General features: G+C 45.7%; 1 protein-coding gene across 2 annotated transcripts in view; it reads right to left on the reverse strand.

Annotated features, from left to right (window-relative positions):
* LOC311132398 (syndetin-like) overlaps positions 1-21,977 on the reverse strand; it is a 214,882-nt gene that overhangs the window by 190,807 nt on the left and 2,098 nt on the right. For both annotated transcript variants that reach the window (XM_084165674.1, XM_084165673.1), the window contains exons 2-4: positions 21,505-21,573; positions 10,644-10,766; positions 8,120-8,191 (exon numbers count right to left, since the gene is read on the reverse strand). In XM_084165674.1, coding sequence (XP_084021800.1) covers positions 8,120-8,191; positions 10,644-10,766; positions 21,505-21,573 — 264 coding nt within the window. The remainder of the gene's footprint in view (positions 1-8,119; positions 8,192-10,643; positions 10,767-21,504; positions 21,574-21,977) is intronic.

The following is a 21,977-nucleotide window of genomic DNA, read 5'->3' on the forward strand; positions in this document are numbered from 1 at the left end:
CAAAGATGGGTTAACAATCTTAGGGATAAAGGCGGGGTTAGGCTGCAGCAATACCCTATTGTTACCAGGTGCAAATTGTGCACATGACGAGTGCACCGAGAGTGCGTGAATGTCACTTACACGCTTGGCGGAGGCCAATGCTAGTAATAACGCGGTCTTAAATGAAAGCATCTTCAGCTCCACCTGATCCAGGGGCTCAAAAGGCTGTTGGCATAGAGCATCCAAAACAATGGATAAATCCCATGACGGGGCAAGCTGTTTGGACACCGGACGCAAGCGACGTGCACCCTTCATAAAACGGGCGACAAGGGGGTGTTGCCCCACTGTCGTGCTCCCAAAACCACATGACAAGCCAAAATAACTGCTAGATATACCTTAAATAGTAGAAAAATACTTTCCTTTTTCTAATAATTCCTGTAGAAACGACAGGATTACCGGGACAGAGCACTGGAATGGCACTGCCTGTGATACAGTGCACCATTCCTCAAACACTCGCCATTTACAATTATAAAGGGACCTGGTGGATGAGGCTCTAGCACTCTGAATAGTCAAAATTACATTTTGAGGAAGCACGGCAGTGTTCAAGTTGAACCATTCACGGGCCAGGCCCAGAGTATCAAGCCCAGAGTACAAATCTCCCCTCACGCCTGGCACAGTAGGTCCCGACGCAAGGGAAGGGGCCACGGATGGCCGCTTAGCAGTTAAGTGATCTCCGCTAGTCAGTGTTTCCCTGGCCAATGTAGCGCTATTAGTATGAGAGATAGATCCTTCTCCCACACCCTGGCTAGGGTGGGGGAAATCAGGGCCAGTGGGGGGAATGCATACAGGAGGACGTGTGGCCACTCGTGCGCCAATGCGTCCACTCCCATTGGTGCATCACGATCCCTCAGGGAAAAGAACAGTGGACACTAAGTATTTCCCATCAATGCATAAAGATCCACTACTGGAATGCCGAAGTGCATCCAAACTTGATTGGCTACTTCCGGGTGAAGCTTCCACTCTCCGTATAGAGGGTTCCCCCTGGAAAGTAAATCTGCCCCCAGATTCAGTACTCCCGGTACATGAGTAGCTCTCAGTGACTGGAGATGCACACTACTCCACATAATCAATCTGTGTGCCAGTGTGTGTAAGTGAGGGGATCTCAGTCCCCCTTGTCTGTTTATGTGAGCCACAACAGTGGTATTGTCTGTTCTGACTAGAACATGACGACCCTCCAGAAATGAGAGGAACTACTTTATTGCTAGGAACACTGCAAGGAGTTCCAGGCAGTTTATGTGAGTAGAAGGGAGATGGGGTCCCCACACCCCGTTGACTGCTCTGCCCTTGTGGGTCGAACCCCAACCTGAGAGAGATGCGTCCGTCATGACTACTGTTCTGGATAAAACAGTGCCCATCTGGGCACCCTGTGACAGAAACGTCCGGTGCCTCCAGGGGCGCAGCGCTACCATGCAGTCTATGGAGATCTGTACACGGTGATGTTTGTGACGTATTGGGCACAGACCCAGAGAAGAGACCCAGCGTTGAAACCCTCTCATATTCAAATGTCCTAATGGGATGACTACTAAAGCCGATGCATCAACCCTAGTAGGTTCAGGGAGGTTTGAAAGAGACCAGGTTCCCTCTGCGAAACAGTGCTAGGCAATCTTGGAATGTTCTTATACGTTCCACCGAAAGGCAAGCTTTGAAAGATACCGAATCCAGGATTAAACCTAGGAAAGAGATTGTCTGCGTGGGAATCAGAACGCTCTTTACTGTGTTCATTCTGAAACCTAGAAATGTCGGGTGTTCCAATAATAGCTGACTGTGTTCTAAGAGCACTTGTCTCGATTGCGAACACAGCAGCCAATCATCTATGTACGTCTAAGTGGGGCTATGGCTGCCTCGGTACACTTCGTAAAAACACGAGGTGACAGAGAGAGGTCGAAAGGGAGCACTTGAAATTCGTAGATTACGCCTTGAAAAGCGAATCTGAGAAATGTCCTGTGAGGGGAGTATATTGAGATGTGAAAGTAAGCATCCTTCAGGTCGACGGATACAGACCAATCGCCTGGGCGCACAGAACGTAGCAGAGCAGTGTGTGTCAACATTCTGAACGTGTACTTTCTCATGTGCCTGTTTAGAGCACGTAGATCTAAAGATCGGGCGTATGCAGTCCCCCTTTTTTGGAACCAGGAAATATCGAGTAAAAACCGCAGTGGCTTTGCTCGGGAGGAACAATTCTTATTGCGATGTGATTTCCTCCTGGAGTACACGCGTTGATTCCCCCTGAGCATGAGTGTAAATGATTCCCATGAATCGAGGCGGGGTGACTGCGAATTGAAATCTGTATCCCCTATCTATCATGCCCTGTACCCAGTTTGACACTGCGCATGTCCGCCAGTTCTCTCTCCATTCCGAGGGAGGGCTGACCAGGCTTTCCCCCATAGGCGGTGCAACAGCACCCTCTGTTGAGGGGAGGGTGTATGACAGTTCGTGACGCACTGTGCATGTCCGGCTTCGTAGCGGGAGAGCGCATGTGTGGACTGTCACCACAGAAGGAGCGGTAGCTCCATCTAGTGGCGTTATAGGGAGGCACCCTGTTTGTTTTGATTTTTTGAGAAACAACATGTCTGACTGCGCCCTTGGCCTGTAGCCTGGTTGCGCTAGTGTTAACATTTTTTATGTGAACTGACATTGGGGAGTGTTTGTGAGACAAGAGGGGTGCCTTGTAGGGGCATCCATCTGAACATTGTCTCTTCTCCTCTTTGGGCTGTTCTCTGTGACCACCAACTTGGGCCCGGTACGCCGGAAAGAACACTGAGGTGCCTGGGAACTTGCACCCTGGAACAGGCTCAGGATTGGAGGAGGGGATAGAACAGTGCTTGGGGGAGACTGTTCTCGCCTCTCTGGCGATGGGGACATCGCTAGGCCATTCGCTTCTTCCTCCTCACCCCCTTGGTGGGGTTAGGGGCAGGCTGGCCCTTTGGTGCCATGGGTGGGAAGGGGGGCTTCTTAGACCAGGGGCCCTTAGGGTCCAAGGTTCTCTGCTGCCCTGGGCTCACAGCCTGGGGAGTTGGGCGCCTGGGGATCTTAAAGGTAGAGGGGGGTCGACCCGCTGCAGCGTGGGCGAAGGTGCGGTGAGGCACAGGGGAGGCACTGGGCTGTGTCTTCCTGGGCAGACAGGGCTTCACCCTCCCTCTTTTTCTCCTCGCACCATTTCTGCATCATCTCAACGGTGGGACAGTAAAGGCCTTTAGGGTCTACTGGAGCATCCAGGATCTTCAGCTTCTCACTATCAGACACCGTGGATAGGTTGAGCCATCGAGCCCTCTCCTGGGATATCATGAGCCCCATCACTCTCCCTGACGCCTGGACACCGGCTTTGAGCAGAGGCTCGAACCCGGCTCTGGTGACTGCTAGCTCCTCCTGTAGCTCAGCTAGGTATGTTGAGAGCATGGGGGCGGTGCTGAGAGCCCTCACCGCTGTGGCGACCGACCTGTAGACCTTCTCTGTCGCAGAGGAATGGAAGTGCTCGTACTTGGTTGGTAAAGTGGGGCCAGTCGAGGTCATGGAGGACTTCTGGCTGGGGTGTAGATGGGAAGCCAACAGGGGTTCGATGGGGGCATGAGGGCAAGCCCAATCCCCGTCATGTCAACGCAGTCCAACACCGACCCACCTTGGACAGAGTTCTTGGAGGAGAAAGGTGTACTCCAGGTACGGGTAACCTCCTCCAGGCATTCTGGGAAGACTTGCTGCAATTGCCTGGCTGTCGGAACAACCTGTGGAGTCGTTGTCATCTCCAATCAGGAACCCCAACAGGAGGGTCGCGAGGTTGTTGCTGGAGTCTTCCAACAGCGGGGCAATGACGTCGAGCTAGTCGCGCCAGCTAACGCTAGCCGTCACTCCACAATCTCCTGTGGGGATTTCCATCACCTCAGGTGCTCCATCGGAGATGCCAGCCCCCATGTTAGGGTCCTGTTGACTCAGGCTAGCTTGGCGTGCTAGCCTGCGACGGAGGTTCTTCACAGTGAAGAAGGCACTGTGTGGACAGGAGCCAGGGGAGGCTAATGCTTCCTGGGCATTTGCAGCCCAAGGCAAGCGGAGCACACCGAGTGGGTGTCCTTGGCCGATATCTTGTTTCCACAAGAGCAGATTCAAATCAAATCAAATTTTATTTGCCACATGCGCTGAATACAACAGGTGTAGACATGCTTACTTACAGCCCTTAACCAACAATGCGTTTATTTTTTAATAAAAAAGTAAAATAAAACAACAACAAAAAAGTGTTGAGAAAAAAAGAGCAGAAGTAAAATAAAATAACAGTAGGGAGGCTATATACAGGGGGGTACCGGTGCAGAGTCAATGTGCGGGGGCACCGGCTAGTTGAGGTAATATGTACATGTGGGTAGAGTTAAAGTGACTATGCATAAATTATTAACAGAGTAGCAGCAGCGTAAAAAGATAGGGTGGGGGTGGGGGGGCAGTGCAAATAGTCCGGGTAGCCATGATTAGCTGTTCAGGAGTCTTATTGCTTGAGGGTAGAAGCTGTTGAGAAGCCTTTTGGACCTAGACTTGGCGCTCCGTTACCGCTTGCCGTGCGGTAGCAGAGAGAACAGTCTATGACTAGGGTGGCTGGAGTCTTTGACAATTTTGAAGGCCTTCCTCTGACACCGCCTGGTATAGAGGTCCTGGATGGCAGGAAGCTTGGCCCCAGTGATGTACTGGGCCGTACGCACTACCCTCTGTAGTGCCTTGCAGTCGGAGGCCGAGCAGTTGCCATACCAGGCGGTGATGCAACCAGTCAGGATGCTCTCGATGGTGCAGCTGTAGAACCTTTTGAGGATCTGAGGACCCATGCCAAATCTTTTCAGTCTCCTGAGGGGGACTTCGTGCCGAGAGCTTCTCCTCGTTTGGGGTAGCTAGTGATTAGTGGGTTATCTCCGATGGTGGCACTCGGTGTGATGGCCGGATACCGTTTCCGAAAGGACAGATTAGAAAAGATAGCTTGGTGTAGCTAGTAAACCGAAGTAAAAAAAAAAAAAAAAGTAAGATAGCTAGCGTGGTGGCTAGCTTGCCGACGACTAGTCACTGTTTGGATACAGCTAACTTGGTCATGAACGAGTTAGCCGTGTCACAGCTGTACCCGTTCCTCCAGCTAATAATTTTCCTCTAGCTATGGTGAAGGGAAAGGAAAATTGTCACCACCACACAATTCCGAGAATAGCGCCCGGCGAGCAAGTTGTAAGCTCACGTCTGTGGACAGTTTAGCTATTTCTGGAAAATGCAGTCATGTCGAGGTAAGCTTTCTGATGAAAAGCGAGAAGAGGCTGCGTTGGACCTTTTACAGGGTAGGAGGGACATCCTTCCCCGACGCACACGTCTCGACGTCCAGCCAATCATGGCTGGCGTAGTGTAATAAAGGCTTCTGACAAATACGCTGGCGGCGTATCCCATAAGTGAAATACCAAAACAAATACTTGAAAGAGAACCCAGGAAGAGTCCTGGTGAATATCAATGAGCACACTGCTGGCTGGCCCTCCTCTTCTGATAGACCAGGATCAATCCATACTGCCGGCCCCTTCCTCGTTCTAACAGACCTGGATCAATTCATACTGCCAGCCCCTTCCTCGTTCTAATAGACCTGGATCAATTCATACTGCCGACCCCTTCCTCCTTCTAATAGACCTGGATCAATTCATACTGCCGACCCCTTCCTCCTTCTAATAGACCTGGATCAATTCATACTGCCGACCCCTTCCTCCTTCTAATAGACCTGGATCAATTCATACTGCCGACCCCTTCCTCCTTCTAATAGACCTGGATCAATTCATACTGCCGACCCCTTCCTCCTTCTAATAGACCTGGATCAATTCATACTGCCGACCCCTTCCTCCTTCTAATAGACCTGGATCAATTCATACTGCCGACCCCTTCCTCCTTCTAATAGACCTGGATCAATTCATACTCACTTTGGGATGTTTGTCTATTGTCTATTGCGTGTGTGCATGTGTACGTGTGCGTATGCGTGTGCCTGCGTGTGTGTGTGTGAAAGAGCTGTATTGTGTGTGTGCATGTAGCCTACTTATCATTAATCAGTTAATCACTTGAACAATAAGTAGCACTGGAGTACAGTAATCAATTTACAATCTGTAAAGCTATATCATCTGTAGAAAAGATTCCACCAAATGTACATTCCATAGCCTATATGAAAAGTGGTGAGATGACATCACAACTGTAATGGAAATACTAGGAATCCACAGGAATCCTAGAAGTTATAGAGAGACTTCCCTATCTTACAGTCAGAGCAGAGCAGAGCCCCTGGCATCTCTAATGTGGATGAAAATCATACTGCAGACAAGTAATTAACTGAGAGATGAGCCTCGGCCAACGATGTGTCAAAGCTGCCAATTACGCTGTGGGTGAATAGGGCCTCCACCACCTCCCTATGACAGCAGCCATTCTCTACAACAACAGCTTCTGCCAAACGGGAGGGGGGGGGGGATCACAATTTCTTTGGGATGGAACTAATTTAAGGGAGAGGTTCTATAGAGAGCGTCTCAATGCACCATTCGTATCTACAGTACAGTATCTACTCCTCTGCCTCAGCGATGGAAATGTTCAATTTCACATCAACGCATAGGGATGGAGAGGCCCTCTCAATAGGTAGTTATCAATCAGAGAGATAGTTCCGATCCTATAGGGAATTTCGTTATGCATGTAGACAATGTACCACAGTGTAAGTCTATATCCAAAGCTATGAATGTGATTGAGAGGAAACCATCCTTCTCCTACGCACTTGTCTTGTGTAGGTCAGATTGGATAGGTGTGTACGCAATACAGTGTAAAATTCCACCTGTAAAATTCCACCTGACCAATCAGAGGACAAGATAGAGCTATTACCGTACATACCGACAGGAAGTGTCTAGGGGTAGTTTGCTAGCTAGGGAATGACTTGGAATTCAGCATACAATGAGCTCCATCCTAGGGGGTGGTGACGAGGCAATCTGGGGCTGGGTTAGTCACTCACAGTCTGAGTAGGGCAGAAGACTTGATAAGGCCCCTGGTCATCTGGTCCTGGTATTGACCCCTAGGGGCCTCAGGCTGGCAGACAGCTGTCTGCTCTGTTAAAAAGCTCTGTCAGACTGTCAGTGCTCTGTACACAGGGGCCTCCCTCTTTCATCCTACCACCGCCAGGGATCATGGCTCTGGCCCTGCCTCGCTCCCTGAATAGACAGCTCTGCTGTGTGAGACACCATGCAGAGGAGAAGGAGGGAGGGAGGGGGTCACAGTGAAGGATGAGAAAGAAGGGCGACAGGGCACAAGAGAGGGGCATGATCCCGATTTTCTACCCTTCTCCCAAAGTGTACAGCTGCACACTCCACATCATGGATTTAAAAGCATTGGATTGGTGTAAGCATTGGCTAGAGGGAGTTTGCAAGTGCACACTTGAGTAGAGTAGAGAATTGGAGCACATTCAGGGAGAGAGGAGGCAGGGAGGAAAGGAGGAGGCAGGGAGGAAAGGAGGAGGCAGGGAGGAAAGGAGGAGGCAGGGAGGAAAGGAGGATCGAGGGAGAATATGAGTCGTAGATTTCTAAAATAATTCTGATATAGTTCCTCTGCTGGCTAGCTCTCTGTCTTCCAGGCCTGGGTGACCTGCAGAGAACCTCTACGATAGTGATGATGCTCTTTGAACTAATAACACATTGGGCCTGCAGCAGAAACACTACCAGTGACTAACTATTAATCACAGTATATCTGTAGTGGTGTAAAGCAGTCTCGCTGAATATAACATGTCAATATCCACTTGGGACTGCACTTCTCCAATGTGCAATTAACAGGAGTCGACTGTACGTACATTTACATGCCCAGGCTGAGGCAATAAGCTTAGGGTTAACAGAAATTATATAAATTGGTGATTCTATATGCAGTTCTATGTTAGGTCTTTTCAGGTGTTACATAGCAACATACTGTACTCAATTATTGAAGTCCTTGTTTTGAACACTGAAGATGTTGTCGTACAATGTTGTGTTGGCCTTCGAAGTGCACTGATACAGTAGAATGGCATAACTATTATCAATCAGGCAGAAGTATCTGTGGGGCTGAGTGACCCAGTGCTGCTCATTTCATTTCCTTCACTTACCGCTGCTTGTTGTCTCTTCAGCTTGTCTCTGTACTCCTCCAGCTCCAGCAGGTTCAGCTCAGGTGGGAGTTTCTATCATAAACACACAATAAAAACATTGTTACAATAGGAGAACACAAGGCCCATACCAATTACTTCTTAGAAGATAAAGCCATTCTGTGGAATGCTTTGGTGTGTGGAGTGAACCACCTGCCAGAAAACAAATCAAAAGTTGACTTATCATGGAAACCGAACTGAAATCCAAATGCCGGCAGCTTAGAGCCGGGCGTGATTTTGATAGATGTGTTTCTCTTAGAGGCTAATCATAATTCTTTGGAGTTTCTTCAGCGTCGTCTCTATAGTTTGCTTAAGTACCATTTTTCAAAGAGCCTCCACGGTCTTCCATCAACATCCAACCAACTAACTTAATAGTTTAAAAAGAAGATAAAAAAAAAGTGGCAGAATTGTATAGCACACATGCTTAGACGTATAATACATTACATTAAAATGGGGGAGCACTACTTAATTGATAAAGAACAAACAAGGGGAAAGACAGCAGCGAAAAACGAAGCCCTGAGCTCTGAGGATGATGGGTAATTGCTTTCCCCTTGGCTGAAAGTCTAATTTTGTAATCTGGAAGGTTGTTGTTCTTGCGACACTCTGCTAAATCTAATGAGATTTCACACCCTTCCTCTGCGAGTGTTTAATCCATCAATCTGGAAGTCATCAGCGTGTGAGGAGGAGAAGACGCCACAGTGACGCTACAGTAGATACACCCCCATCTAAGGGGGAGAGGAGTCCCGCATAACAAGTTTGGGAACCAGGGGGAGGGAGGTGTAGGCAGGAAGGCCCCAAGTCACTGTAACTAGTCAGTGTAGACCCCAAGTCACTGTAACTAGTCAGTGTAGACCCCAAGTCACTGTAACTAGTCAGTGTAGACCCCAAGTCACTGTAACTAGTCAGTGTAGACCCCAAGTCACTGTAACTAGTCAGTGTAGACCCCAAGTCACTGTAACTAGTCAATGTAGACCCCAAGTCACTGTAACTAGTCAATGTAGACCCCAAGTCACTGTAACTAGTCAGTGTAGACCCCAAGTCACTGTAACTAGTCAATGTAGACCCCAAGTCACTGTAACTAGTCAGTGTAGACCCCAAGTCACTGTAACTAGTCAGTGTAGACCCCAAGTCACTGTAACTAGTCAATGTAGACCCCAAGTCACTGTAACTAGTCAGTGTAGACCCCAAGTCACTGTAACTAGTCAGTGTAGACCCCAAGTCACTGTAACTAGTCAATGTAGACCCCAAGTCACTGTAACTAGTCAATGTAGACCCCAAGTCACTGTAACTAGTCAGTGTAGACCCCAAGTCGCTGTAACTAGTCAGTGTAGACACCAAGTCACTGTAACTAGTCAATGTAGACCCCAAGTCACTGTAACTAGTCAGTGTAGACCCCAAGTCACTGTAACTAGTCAGTGTAGACCCCAAGTCACTGTAACTAGTCAATGTAGACACCAAGTCACAGTAACTAGTCAGTGTAGACCCCAAGTCACTGTAACTAGTCAATGTAGACACCAAGTCACAGTAACTAGTCAATGTAGACCCCAAGTCACTGTAACTAGTCAGTGTAGACCCCAAGTCACTGTAACTAGTCAGTGTAGACCCCAAGTCACTGTAACTAGTCAGTGTAGACCCCAAGTCACTGTAACTAGTCAATGTAGACCCCAAGTCACTGTAACTAGTCAATGTAGACCCCAAGTCACTGTAACTAGTCAATGTAGACACCAAGTCACTGTAACTAGTCAGTGTAGACCCACTGATTGCACAGTTTGGTACTATACTTTACAATGTATAGTGTACATGATGAACAGACTGTTATGGGCGGTCCAAGCCTGGCATATGCCTCACTCTTCCTGTGGTGAGTAAGGCGTTTGTATGGTGGTGGGGTGTCTTGGTATCTGGGCTAAGTGGTGATGCATGGTGGTAGTCATCAAAACGAACTAGGATCTATTGGACGGCATGGACATATATAGGTCCAGATGCAAGCTTTGATTTGGAATGAAATGGAACATGATGTACAATAATAAGATAGTAAAAGACACAGAATAGATTATGGCTTTTTAAGAGTGTGGGAAGAAGGTTCTTCAAATATTGTCTCAGTGGCAATAACAGCAACAAAGGGGAGAGTGGGTAGCAATTCCCTTGTTGCTGTTTCTATTTGGGCTGCAGCATACACTGTACACTAGGCCTAACAAACTAACTAACTCACCTCCATCTTGTTGTGTTCTGAACACAGTACCTAGACTCCATCCCAAATGGCACCCTATTCCCTACATAGTACACTCATTACTTTTAACCAGAGCCCTATACAGTATAGGGAAAAGGGTGCCATTTGGGACGTAGCCATCATTAACTGCCCTCCAACTTGTGCTACAATGTGGAAGGTGCTGCAGTATAAGAGATTGGTCAACGATTCCATTGGCTTGTTGTGTCCTCTGGGTCTGTAGTGACAGTGGGCCTAACTAACTAAACTAACTATCTGACTCACCTCCAGCTCGTGCTGCACCATGTCGAAGGAGTCGTTGGAATAGTAGACCTCCTGGATGCTGTTAATGATCTCCTGTTCCGCCTGGGGGTCGATGGGCTGCTCCCTCATCTCCCTCAACTCCTCCTGAGATACCAGAGAGACGTGAGAGAGAAGAGAAATTGATGCATCAGTAAAGTCAGTAACACTGAAGAGCATCCGGTTCCTGGGACACCCTCGTGGGAAGGGAGGAAATGGAGGCTCTGTGAGAGAAAACAACTCTCCAGAATATCTCTGGGAACCAGCGGGAAGTGTACTGATTTTTCAGAGCCTGTCCATTGGGCTTATATCTCCTGAAGTTCACAGATTAGCTTCTTATTTAAGCCTTTTCTGGCTGTGTCCCTGGAGAGAACTCTACATAGGCCCCTAATGAGCCTGAATATAGGCACTTATCAATAGATACCGCTCTCAGTCAATCCTCGCTTTGAAGATTGATACGCTGGCCAATTTGAGTGGGCAAAGCCTGTGCAACACACGGATAATGCATTATAGTAAAGCAATTCAGCTATGAAATAGGCTGAAACGTATCCAGGAGGAATGGAGGAAAATCATCCCAATGGCAGGCAAAAAGACTGTTAGAGGAAGAAAGATGCTAGGATATTCTCCATTAACCTTCACAACATCCATTTGACCACGCCAGAGAGATAGTGTGTGACAGCTAGGTCTATATCTCAGGCACTGAATATCAAAACACACCTGCCTAGTTGAGAAAATGGCTTCAAAACCTTATTTTTCAAGTAAAAGTGACAGAAATCAGAGGCAAATAAGAGGCGACAAGGAGGCGAATCAGAGAGGAATCAGAGGCGAATCAGAGGCGAATTAGAGGAATCAGAGGCAAATTAGAGAGGAATCAGAGGCGAATTAGAGAGGAATCAGAGGCGAATTACAGAGGAATCAGAGGCGACTTAGAGAGGAATGAGAGGCAAATCAGAGAGGAATCGGAGGCGAATTACAGAGGAATCCGAGAGGAATCAGAGGCGAATTACAGAGGGATCAGAGAGGGATCAGAGGCGAATCAGAGAGGAATCAGAGGCGATTATCAGAGGCAAATTGGAGAGGAATCAGAGGCAAATTAGAGAGGAATCAGAGGTGAATTAGAGAGGAATGAGAGGCGAATCAGAGAGGAATGAGAGGTGAATCAGAGGCGAATTAGAGGAATCAGAGGCGAATTACAGAGGAATCAGAGAGGAATCAAAGGCAAATTGGAGAGGAATCCGAGGTGAATTAGAGAGGAATCAGAGGCGAATCAGAGAGAATTAGAGGAATCAGTGAGGAATCAAAGGCGAATCAGAGAGGAAACAAAGGCAAATTGGAGAGGAACCAGAGGCGAATTACAGAGGAATCAGAGAGGGATCCGAGGCAAATTGGAGAGGAATCAGAGGTGAATTAGAGAGGAATCAGAGAGGATTCAGAGAGGAATCAGAAAGGAATCAGAAAGGAATCAAAGGTAAATTGGAGAGGAATCAGAGGTGAATTAGAGAGGAATCAGAGAGGAATCAAAGGTAAATTGGAGAGGAATCAGAGGTGAATTAGAGAGGAATCAGAGAGGAATCAAAGGCAAATCGGAGAGGAAAAATATTGTGATAGTGGTATCGTCCCGTCCTGGTGTGTGTGTGTGTGTGTTGAAGGCGTGCTGTGCAGCTCTGACACATTTGAGGCTGGGTAGGGAGAACACAGCGGGAGCCAACATGGAGTGTGTGGGTGAGCGGAGCGTAGGAGCTCAGCATCCCTAGTGTGGGGGTGGGAGGAAAATGATGGATGGAGGGACGCTGGTAAAGAAAGAGAAAAGAAGCGAAAAGAAAAAGGCTGGAAGTGATGCGTCTCTCAGGTACCCTAAGCTGACAGTGCCCTTCTCTGAACTCTCTCCCTTTTCCTCCTTTTGTTTGTCCCTCTCTTTCTCACCATGACTTTGCAAATATATTCAAGACAACAAAATCAGCCTAAGTGAATGACTCATTTCGGGGCTCCAACCATCTCTTCCCTCCACTCTGCTTCACAGGCACAAACACAAGCCAAACATTAGGCTATCCCTGAACCCTGCAGAGCCATCTAACAACCACCAACAAGCTTCGATCATGTTCACTTTGATGGATTAAAATTAAACAATGATCATCCTCAGTCCAAATTAAAAAGTCTCATCATCGTGCAGTTCCTCCTTCTCAATATGGGCAGAATCAAAAATGTAAAAGCCATTTGCACCTAAAAGTAGGCTGTTTAATGAGCCTTATCAAAGAATCAAAGGCTGTTCGGCTGAAGTGGTTATTGAATGCAGAGAGACAATCAAGCAGAAGACAAAGGGGTTCCTCCTTGGTGAGTGTCAGTAGCCAGGTGTACACATGATGTCAGAGGGACACCTGGTCAGTTTGATGGTGAGGTAAAATGGTGAAGACGTTCAGCTCTGCGGTACACGATGCCAGAGGGACACCTAGTGGTGGATCAGAGAACTAACCTACATGGAACAGTCAGTACTATAGATGCGCAGGGTTGACTCATAACTCACTGTCCACGCAGTTATATCCGCGGAGCGTGTGGGTTTAGGGTCATTAAATAGTGTGGATGAAGGGCAGGTGGGTGGCGGGCAGGTTGAATAAAGAGAAAACAATACCATAAAAAATCCATAAATGTATAATTATTGTGCAATTTATATCTACAGGCTACATTTAGGTTGTTCTGGCATTAGTGTGTAAGCTTTAGGGCCTATAACTGTACACAAGCCAAACAGACTACATGCCAATCGCCAAATGCTTTTGGAACCGGTAGAAAAAGTTTATGTTGATCCATGGAGGCTAAAAATACAATGTCGGAGTTTAATTCAATAACAGAAAAGCTGCAAAATGGAGAGTTGAAAATAAAGAGAAGGGAGAGCCAGAAAAGTCATGTTTGGGAAAGATTTGGTGATGTGATAAGAGGATGATAGCAGTGCCGGCTATGTTATGTGTGATAATTGTGAGGCGCTATACAAATTTGACAGTCACAAGACAGGGACTTCAAATTGGCCTATGGCACATCAAGGGAACTGTAGCCTACTGTTCAGATGGGTTTAATGGAAACTGAAATCTAGACACTGACTGTAGGTCTATAACCTCTCAGGTAGCCTTAATATTAACTCCTGCAGAATGAAGCATTTCTTGCAGTAAAATGACACACCAAATGTAGGCTAAATTTTTACATGGGAACAGGAGTGGAGAAATATGATTTATTTCTTTCAGCATCTTGAGAGAATGCGAATGCACAGTTAGATACCATCTGTAGAGGTGCAATCTTTATCAGCATCATAGAAGTTTATAGTATTTCAACCACATAAAATATGCATCCAAGCCAAACTGAAATCTTATCAGAAACATGTTGGGTCGTTGAAACAGCGTTATATTTCCTTACAACCGGTCTAACTGATTTCATTTGGAGATCTTGCAAATAAAAACTTATTTCGAGTTATTGCATTTTCTCCCAGCCTCTAAACATCTTTGCTCCGCAAAAGAAGCAGAGATGACAGAGAAAACTTTACAGATGTCAACTAGATACATTCTATCGATTTATGACGTTATTCTGGTGAGCAAGGGTTTATTTAGTCTTCTGGGCAACATGATGACAGAAGAGAAGCTGAATGTATTTAATTATAGACAAGTTGACAAAAAAAAGCCTACCAAATTGTCAGAAGTTATAAGCAGAAACCTATCTAAATCAGGCAAAAAAAGATCAGTTCCCCCATCTCTTTTCCAAATGTCAACAAGACAACTCCATAAGCCTCTGCAATATATCCCAAGGAGGCAGATACTGTATATCTGACATTATATATATTTATGTACACTACATTACCAAAAGACTGTGGACACCTGCTCACCAAACATCTCATTCCAAAATCACGGTCATTAATAGAGTTGGTCCCCCCCTTTGCTGCTATAACAGCCTCCACTCCTCTGGGAAGGCTTTCCACTAAATGTAGGAACATTGCTGCGGGGACTTGCTTCCATTCAGCTACAAGAGCATTAGTGAGGTCGGGCACTGATGTTGGGTGATTAGGCCTGGCTCGCAGTCCATGTTCCAATTCAAGTCAAGTTCTTCCACACCAATCTCGACAAACCATTTCTGTATGGACCTCGCTTTGTGCACAGGGGCATTGTCATGCTGAAACAGGAAAGGGCCTTCCATAAACTGTTGCCACAAAGTTGGAAGCACAGAATCGTCTAGAATGTCATTGTATGCTGCAGCATTAAGATTACCCTTCACTGGAACTAAAGGGCCTAGCCCGAACCGTGAAAAACAGCCCCAGACCATTATTCCTCCTCCACCAAACTTTACAGTTGGCACTATGCATTGGGGCAGGTAGCGTTCTCCTGGCATCCGCCATATCGAGATTCGTCCGTTGGACTGCCAGGTGGTGAAGCGTGATTCATCACTCCAGAGAACGCGTTTCCACTGTTCCAGAGTTCAATGGCGGCGAGCTTTAGACCACTCCAGCTGATGATTGGCGTTGTGCATGGTGATCTTAGGCTTGTGTACAGCTGCTCGGCCATGGAAACCCATTTCAGGAAGCTCCCGACGAACAGCTCTTGTGCTGACGTTGCTTCCAGAGGAAGTTTGGAACTCGTAGTGAGTGTTGAAACCGAGGACAGACGATTTTTACACGCTACGCGCTTCAGCACTCGGCGGTCCTTTTCTGTGAGCTTGTGTGGCCTACCACTTCGCGGCTGAGCCGTTGTTGCTCCTAGACGTTTCCACTTCACAATAACAGCAATTACAGTTGACCGGGGCAGCTCTAGCAGAGCAGAAATTTGACGAACTGACTTGTTGGAAAGGTGGCATCCTATGGCGGTGCCACGATGAAAGTCACTTAGCTCTTCAGTAAGGCCATTCTACTGCCAATGTTTACATATGGAGATTGCACGGCTGTGCGCTCAATTTTTATACAGATGTGGCTGAAATAGACAAATCCACCAATTTAAAGGGGTGTCCACATACTTTTGTATATATAGTGAATATCTGACATAAGCATATTAAAAACACTGAGTGTACAAAACATTATGACAGACTGACCAGGTGAATCCAGGTGAAAGCTATGATCATTTATTGATGTCACCTGTGAAATTCACTTCAATCAGTGTAGATGAAGGGGAAGAGAGGTTAAAGAAGGATTTTTAAGCCTTGAGACAATTGTGACATGGATTATGTGTGTGCCATTCAGAGGGTGAATGGGCAAGAAAAATTATTTTAGTGCCTTTGAACGGGGTATGGTAGTAAGTGCCAGGTGCACCAGTTTGTGTCAAGAACTGCAACGCTGCTGGGTTTTTCACAGTCAACAGTTTCCCGTGTGTATCAATAATGGTCCATCACCCAAAGGACATCCAGCCAACTTGACACAACTATGGGAAGCATTGGAGTCAACGTCAGCCAGCATCCCTGTGGAACACTTTCAACACCTTGTAGAGACCATGCCCCAACGAATTGAGGCCAATATTAGGAAGGTTTTCCTAATGTTTTGTACGCTCAGCGTATAATCCACCGATTGCGAATGGGTTATTAGCAATTGCGGGCGGGTGCATGTGAACAAACAGCTGACCCACGCACCACTAGCGGGTACATCCTATTTATCTCTCCTTACTCCTGAAGTGTGCACTTGCTCACTTCCTTCATGAATTTGAAAGGAAATTACTGGTATATGGTAATATGCCATCCCCAATTCAATGCTTTTATATTTAGAGGGAGTAGTGAACGAGTGTACGCTTCAGGAGGAAGGAGAGATTATTAGGACGCACACAGTGGGCTTGAACGAAGTGAATTGTAATGGATTGCAACGTCTGTCACTTCAAGGGACAGCAAAGACTAGATTAAATGTCAGTGAATAGTTCAGTGCCCACAAAAACCTCTCTTAAAATGTACCGGGGAAGAAAAGATTGAGTGGAAAAAAAATATCAAAGGATTTCTACCATATGTGATCTGCTGCTTAGTCAGAGAAGTAAATTAAATGTGGTTTGTACAAATAAAGGGCCCCAAAAGAGGCAAGAGAGATAAAAGTCTCTCAGGGCTACAAAGAGAGGCGCCCACAACCATAACAACACTTATCTGTTAGGGAGAAAGAGCTGGCCTCCTTTCAAGGAATGAGTATACGTCTGCATTTCAAATGAGTTGTCAAGACAACAGAAACAGCTTAGCACCCAGGTCACATGAATCCTATGATGGCAGTCTTCTGACCCGCAGCACCTAGCAGGTACTGGTTAAATTAATTTAGACCCGCCCATCGACCATTCTCTGACTTATCTGGGTCTTCATTGGATGTCAGCATGCGTCAATCAAACCCAGCAGAACTCCTCTTACCTACAGTCAGCCAGATGCACCTAGAAAAGATATCTAGAGGAAGAACGGTTTGAACCACAGCCAAACCAGTTTGAGCTATGTGAATAGTATGGTTTGAACCACAGCCAAACCAGTTTGAGCTATGTGAATATTATGGTTTGAACCACAGCCTTATATAGGCCTAGATGGATTATTTTCTCCAAGCAGCAATGCCAAATCATACAGTAGTCCCTGGAACAGGTGTGTGGATAGCGGGTGGAAAGGAAAAAGATTTTCTCTCTCTGCTCCTTGTATCACATCTGTCCAAACTCACATTAAAAGGTCAAGCTAGACAGCATGAGAATCATAGAAAACAAAAAGTATTCAGGCATACCGTAAGGACATACCCACTGGGCACACACTGGTTGAATCAACGTTGTTTCCATGTAATTTCAATGAAATTACTGTACGTTGAACCAACGTGGAATAGACATTGAATTGACGTCTGCGCCCAGTGGGTAGCTTACAGGTGGTGTAGTGTGTACGTAATTCCATTGGGCACTGAGGAAAGAGAGAGGGGCAAGCCTATCAATCACCCAACATGCTTGGAAGGAGCCGTGACTGTTCCAGAAGCAGTTCTAAGGATTTTTTCTGGATCAAGAAGGGGCTTAGGTGGTGGGCATGTCAGGGGGCGTGACAATGGCCGATGTTTGGCAATGTTTTGTTTTTTTTACACTGTTTGGACGCTTAGGCGACCCACCTAAGGATTTCAATAGCAGAAAAATCCCATGTTTGCTTTTCCCCTGCGTTCTTTCTCTGACTGGTTACGCTGCATACAAATGCGTGTTCTTATCTTAATGTGACATAACTTAAAAGTGTTGAAATCAGTTCCTGTAAGAAGCCGTCTAGAGTCAACAGCATTTTTCACTATTTGGCTTGTAGACTAGGCTCTACGTCCACATTTTGAAAAAACATATTTAAAAATAAATATACACAAATAAAAATGAAAGTAAAACTTCATTGCTTGTGAATTAAGTTATCCTAAGTGTTGTCTGTGTCTGTGTGTGTTTAGACCGACTAGAATCCTCATAATTAATTGATATTTTCCCTCCATTGCTAATCGTTTTGAAGGAACGGCGCGGATCCTTAGGGAGAGAGCCGATGGTTTGAAGCATCTCTTTTAGGGCTGTGACAATACCGGTATCGCAATTTTGTTTCCAAAATGTATCCACTTTGTGTTTTGTTTGTAAGGAGTATCGTCCCAGCTCTAATCACTTCAGCGCTGTCATCCTCTACCCTTCAACAAAACTCAACGACAAGATGAGAAAAACACTTTCTTCAAGCAGGTGATTTGGTGTAGTTTTCTTTCATGCAATCGAATCACGAGCAAGTGTGTTTAGGATGAAGGGAGGTGTAGAAAATAAAACCTCCACTCCATCTACAGCTTTACACACACACACACACACACACACACACACACACACACACACACACACACACACACACACACACACACACCACCTATGCTGCTGCTACTGTCTATTATCTATCCTGTTGCCTAGTCACTTTACCCCTACCTACAGTACGCTGCTGCTACTGTCTATTATCTATCCTGTTGTCTAGTCACTTTACCCCTACCTACAGTACGCTGCTGCTACTGTCTATTATCTATCCTGTTGCCTAGTCACTTTACCCCTACCTACAGTATGCTGCTGCTACTGTCTATTATCTATCCTGTTGCCTAGTCACTTTACCCCTACCTACAGTACGCTGCTGCTTCTGTCTATTATCTATCCTGTTGCCTAGTCACTTTACCCCTACCTACAGTATACTGCTGCTACTGTCTATTATCTATCCTGTTGCCTAGTCACTTTACCCCTACCTACAGTACGCTGCTGCTACTGTCTATTATCTATCCTGTTGCCTAGTCACTTTACCCCTACCTACAGTATGCTGCTGCTACTGTCTATTATCTATCCTGTTGTCTAGTTACTTTACCCCTACCTACAGTATACTGCTGCTACTGTCTATTATCTATCCTGTTGCCTAGTCACTTTACCCCTACCTACAGTACGCTGCTGCTACTGTCTATTATCTATCCTGTTGCCTAGTCACTTTACCCCTACCTACAGTATACTGCTGCTACTGTCTATTATCTATCCTGTTGCCTAGTCACTTTACCCCTACCTACAGTATACTGCTGCTACTGTCTATTATCTATCCTGTTGCCTAGTCACTTTACCCCTACCTACAGTACGCTGCTGCTACTGTCTATTATCTATCCTGTTGCCTAGTCACTTTACCCCTACCTACAGTACGCTGCTGCTACTGTCTATTATCTATCCTGTTGCCTAGTCACTTTACCCCTACCTACAGTACGCTGCTGCTACTGTCTATTATCTATCCTGTTGCCTAGTCACTTTACCCCTACCTACAGTATGCTGCTGCTACTGTCTATTATCTATCCTGTTGCCTAGTCACTTTACCCCTACCTACAGTATGCTGCTGCTACTGTCTATTATCTATCCTGTTGCCTAGTCACTTTACCCCTACCTACAGTACGCTGCTGCTACTGTCTATTATCTATCCTGTTGCCTAGTCACTTTATCCCTACCTATATGTACAGTACATAGCTACTGTACCTCAATTACCTCGTACCCCTGCAAATAGACTCGGTACTGGTACTCCCTGTATATAGCCATGTTATTTTCTACTCCCTATATATAGCCATGTTATTTTCTACTCCCTATATATAGCCATGTTATTTTTATTCATTATTCACTGTGTATTTTTTCCTTGTGTCATTATTAAAATTATTTATTTACTTTATCTCATCATCTTTAACTCTGCATTGTTGGAAAAGGACCCGTAAGTAAGCATTTCACTGTTAGTCTACACCTGTTGTCTACGAAGCACGTGACAAATAAAATGTTATTTTATTTGATTAAAATGGAAGTAGGCCATATGGGCCCTGGTCTAAAGTAGTGCACTATAAAGGGAATAGGGTGCCATTTTGGACACACCCTATCCCTGCCTGTGTGTTCAATGTGACATTTTCCACGTAGGCCTAAACCTTGACAGCCAAAATGGATCTGTACCTTTTAGCGGTCGGACGTCACCACAAAGGCAGGAGAAAATAAGCTGCGGCTGTCAATAACAGGCTTAGAACAGAGGAAATTAAACGTCTTGTTAAATCAACCTGGCTCAGCGTCACCCTGCATGGTGGATAATGGGGTTGGTCCCATTCCAAGTTCTATTCAGCTGAAGCTTATAGAAGGTAAAAAATACACAGAAACGTCAAGGAGTGTGGCTTGTGCGGCTCCCAAACAGTGACTTTAACATTATAAACAGGGCATTTTGTTTTTCGCTTTGAACGCGCTTGACAAATTGAATTCGCACAAACAAATGCAGCCCCTCATAGCTAACTGTGACTGATTGCATTTTCTAACAAATGGCTCACTCTCCCGTCCAAAATGCTGAAATACTGCCTCAGCAGGACAGCTGGGCTATACATTATCCAGATTGTTGTCCTTGACGTGAGGAGTGTCGTTTGGTGAATGACCAACTTCGATCTTTCCAACAATTGGCTTCTCTGTAGTGTGATGTAGAATAATGATGCAACCGCCCCTGAAAGACTAGAGAGACTAGATAAGGCAGCTAGCTCAATGGGAATGTAACTTTGGCCTGAAATACAGTGGTTACATAAAGAACGTGACTCCTGAAGTGTTTCTTACCTCACCAAATTGCCTTTAGTCAGGAGGAGACCCTGGCTAAATCTAAGACCGAAATGTAATAGCCTACCTCTTTTCAGTTGTCTCAAAACCTGAGCTGTTCATTCAAAAGGATGTGCTATGACACAGATCAACACTCATATTGTCATTCAGTCCTGGGCTATCAACAAGAGACAGGGCTAGGCTACACAGACAAATAAAAATGCTAATAATTACAGGTAGGCTAACTAATTATGATTTCATGTAGAAATGTACAGGAACTTAGATTAATTGGTAGAGCATAGCGCTTGTAACGCCAGGGTAGTGGGTTCGATCCCCGGGACCACCCATACGTAAAAATGTATGCACACATGACTGTAAGTCGCTTTGGATAAAAGCGTCTGCTAAATGGCATATTATTATTATTATATTATTAAACAGTCTATTGGAAATAGGCCTCATTAACATACTGGGGTGAGCTATTTGGTTTAGTCAGTATCTGAAACTGTATATTCTACACAATTGTACAGTTTAGCGTAGGGCTCTCCAACCCTGTTCCTGGAGAGCTACCCTCCTGTAGGTTTTCGCTCCGACCCCAGTTGCAACTAACCTGTTTCAGTTTATCAACCAACTATTTATTAGGTGCGCTAGATTAGGGTTGGAGTGAAAACCTAAAGGACGGTAGCTCTCCAGGAACAGGGTTGGAGAACTCTGGTTCAGTAGTCATTGGTTAAAAATAATGCAAACAACTGTCTGAATGCAGTGAAATGAAATAGCATCAGAGACCTCCACTAAATCGAACTTCATAGAAATTGAATTATACTACATCTCTGAAGAGAGCTTACCTTGCTTGGGATCCTGAAGTTCTCCACTGGGCTGAGGTCTGCCATGCTCTCCTGTGGGCTTTTCAGGCCCTGTCAATAACAATAAGGATGAAGTTTGTATTTTATAACAGACAGGTTTAGCTAACTGTATACTACATGCAGCAATCAATGGCCAAAACGACCCTCGGCTGAAGTCACAGTGGTGAGTTGCTACAGGACAAAAACAATTATTATTATTTTTTTTCCTCATCAATCTACACACAATACCCCATAATGACAAAGCAAAAACAGTTTTCTGTCTCCTAGAGATGAACGTACTTTGGTGCGAAAAGTGCAGATCAATCCCAGAACAATAGCAAAGGACCTTGTGAAGATGCTGGAGGAAACAGGTACAAAAGTATCTATATCCACAGTAAAACGAGTCCTATGTCGACATAACCTGAAAGGCCGCTCAGCAAGGAAGAAGCCACTGCTCCAAAACCGCCATAAAAAAA

The sequence above is a fragment of the Coregonus lavaretus genome (assembly GCF_964263955.1).
Source record: "Coregonus lavaretus genome assembly, chromosome: 7".
Classification (NCBI taxonomy): domain Eukaryota; kingdom Metazoa; phylum Chordata; class Actinopteri; order Salmoniformes; family Salmonidae; genus Coregonus; species Coregonus lavaretus.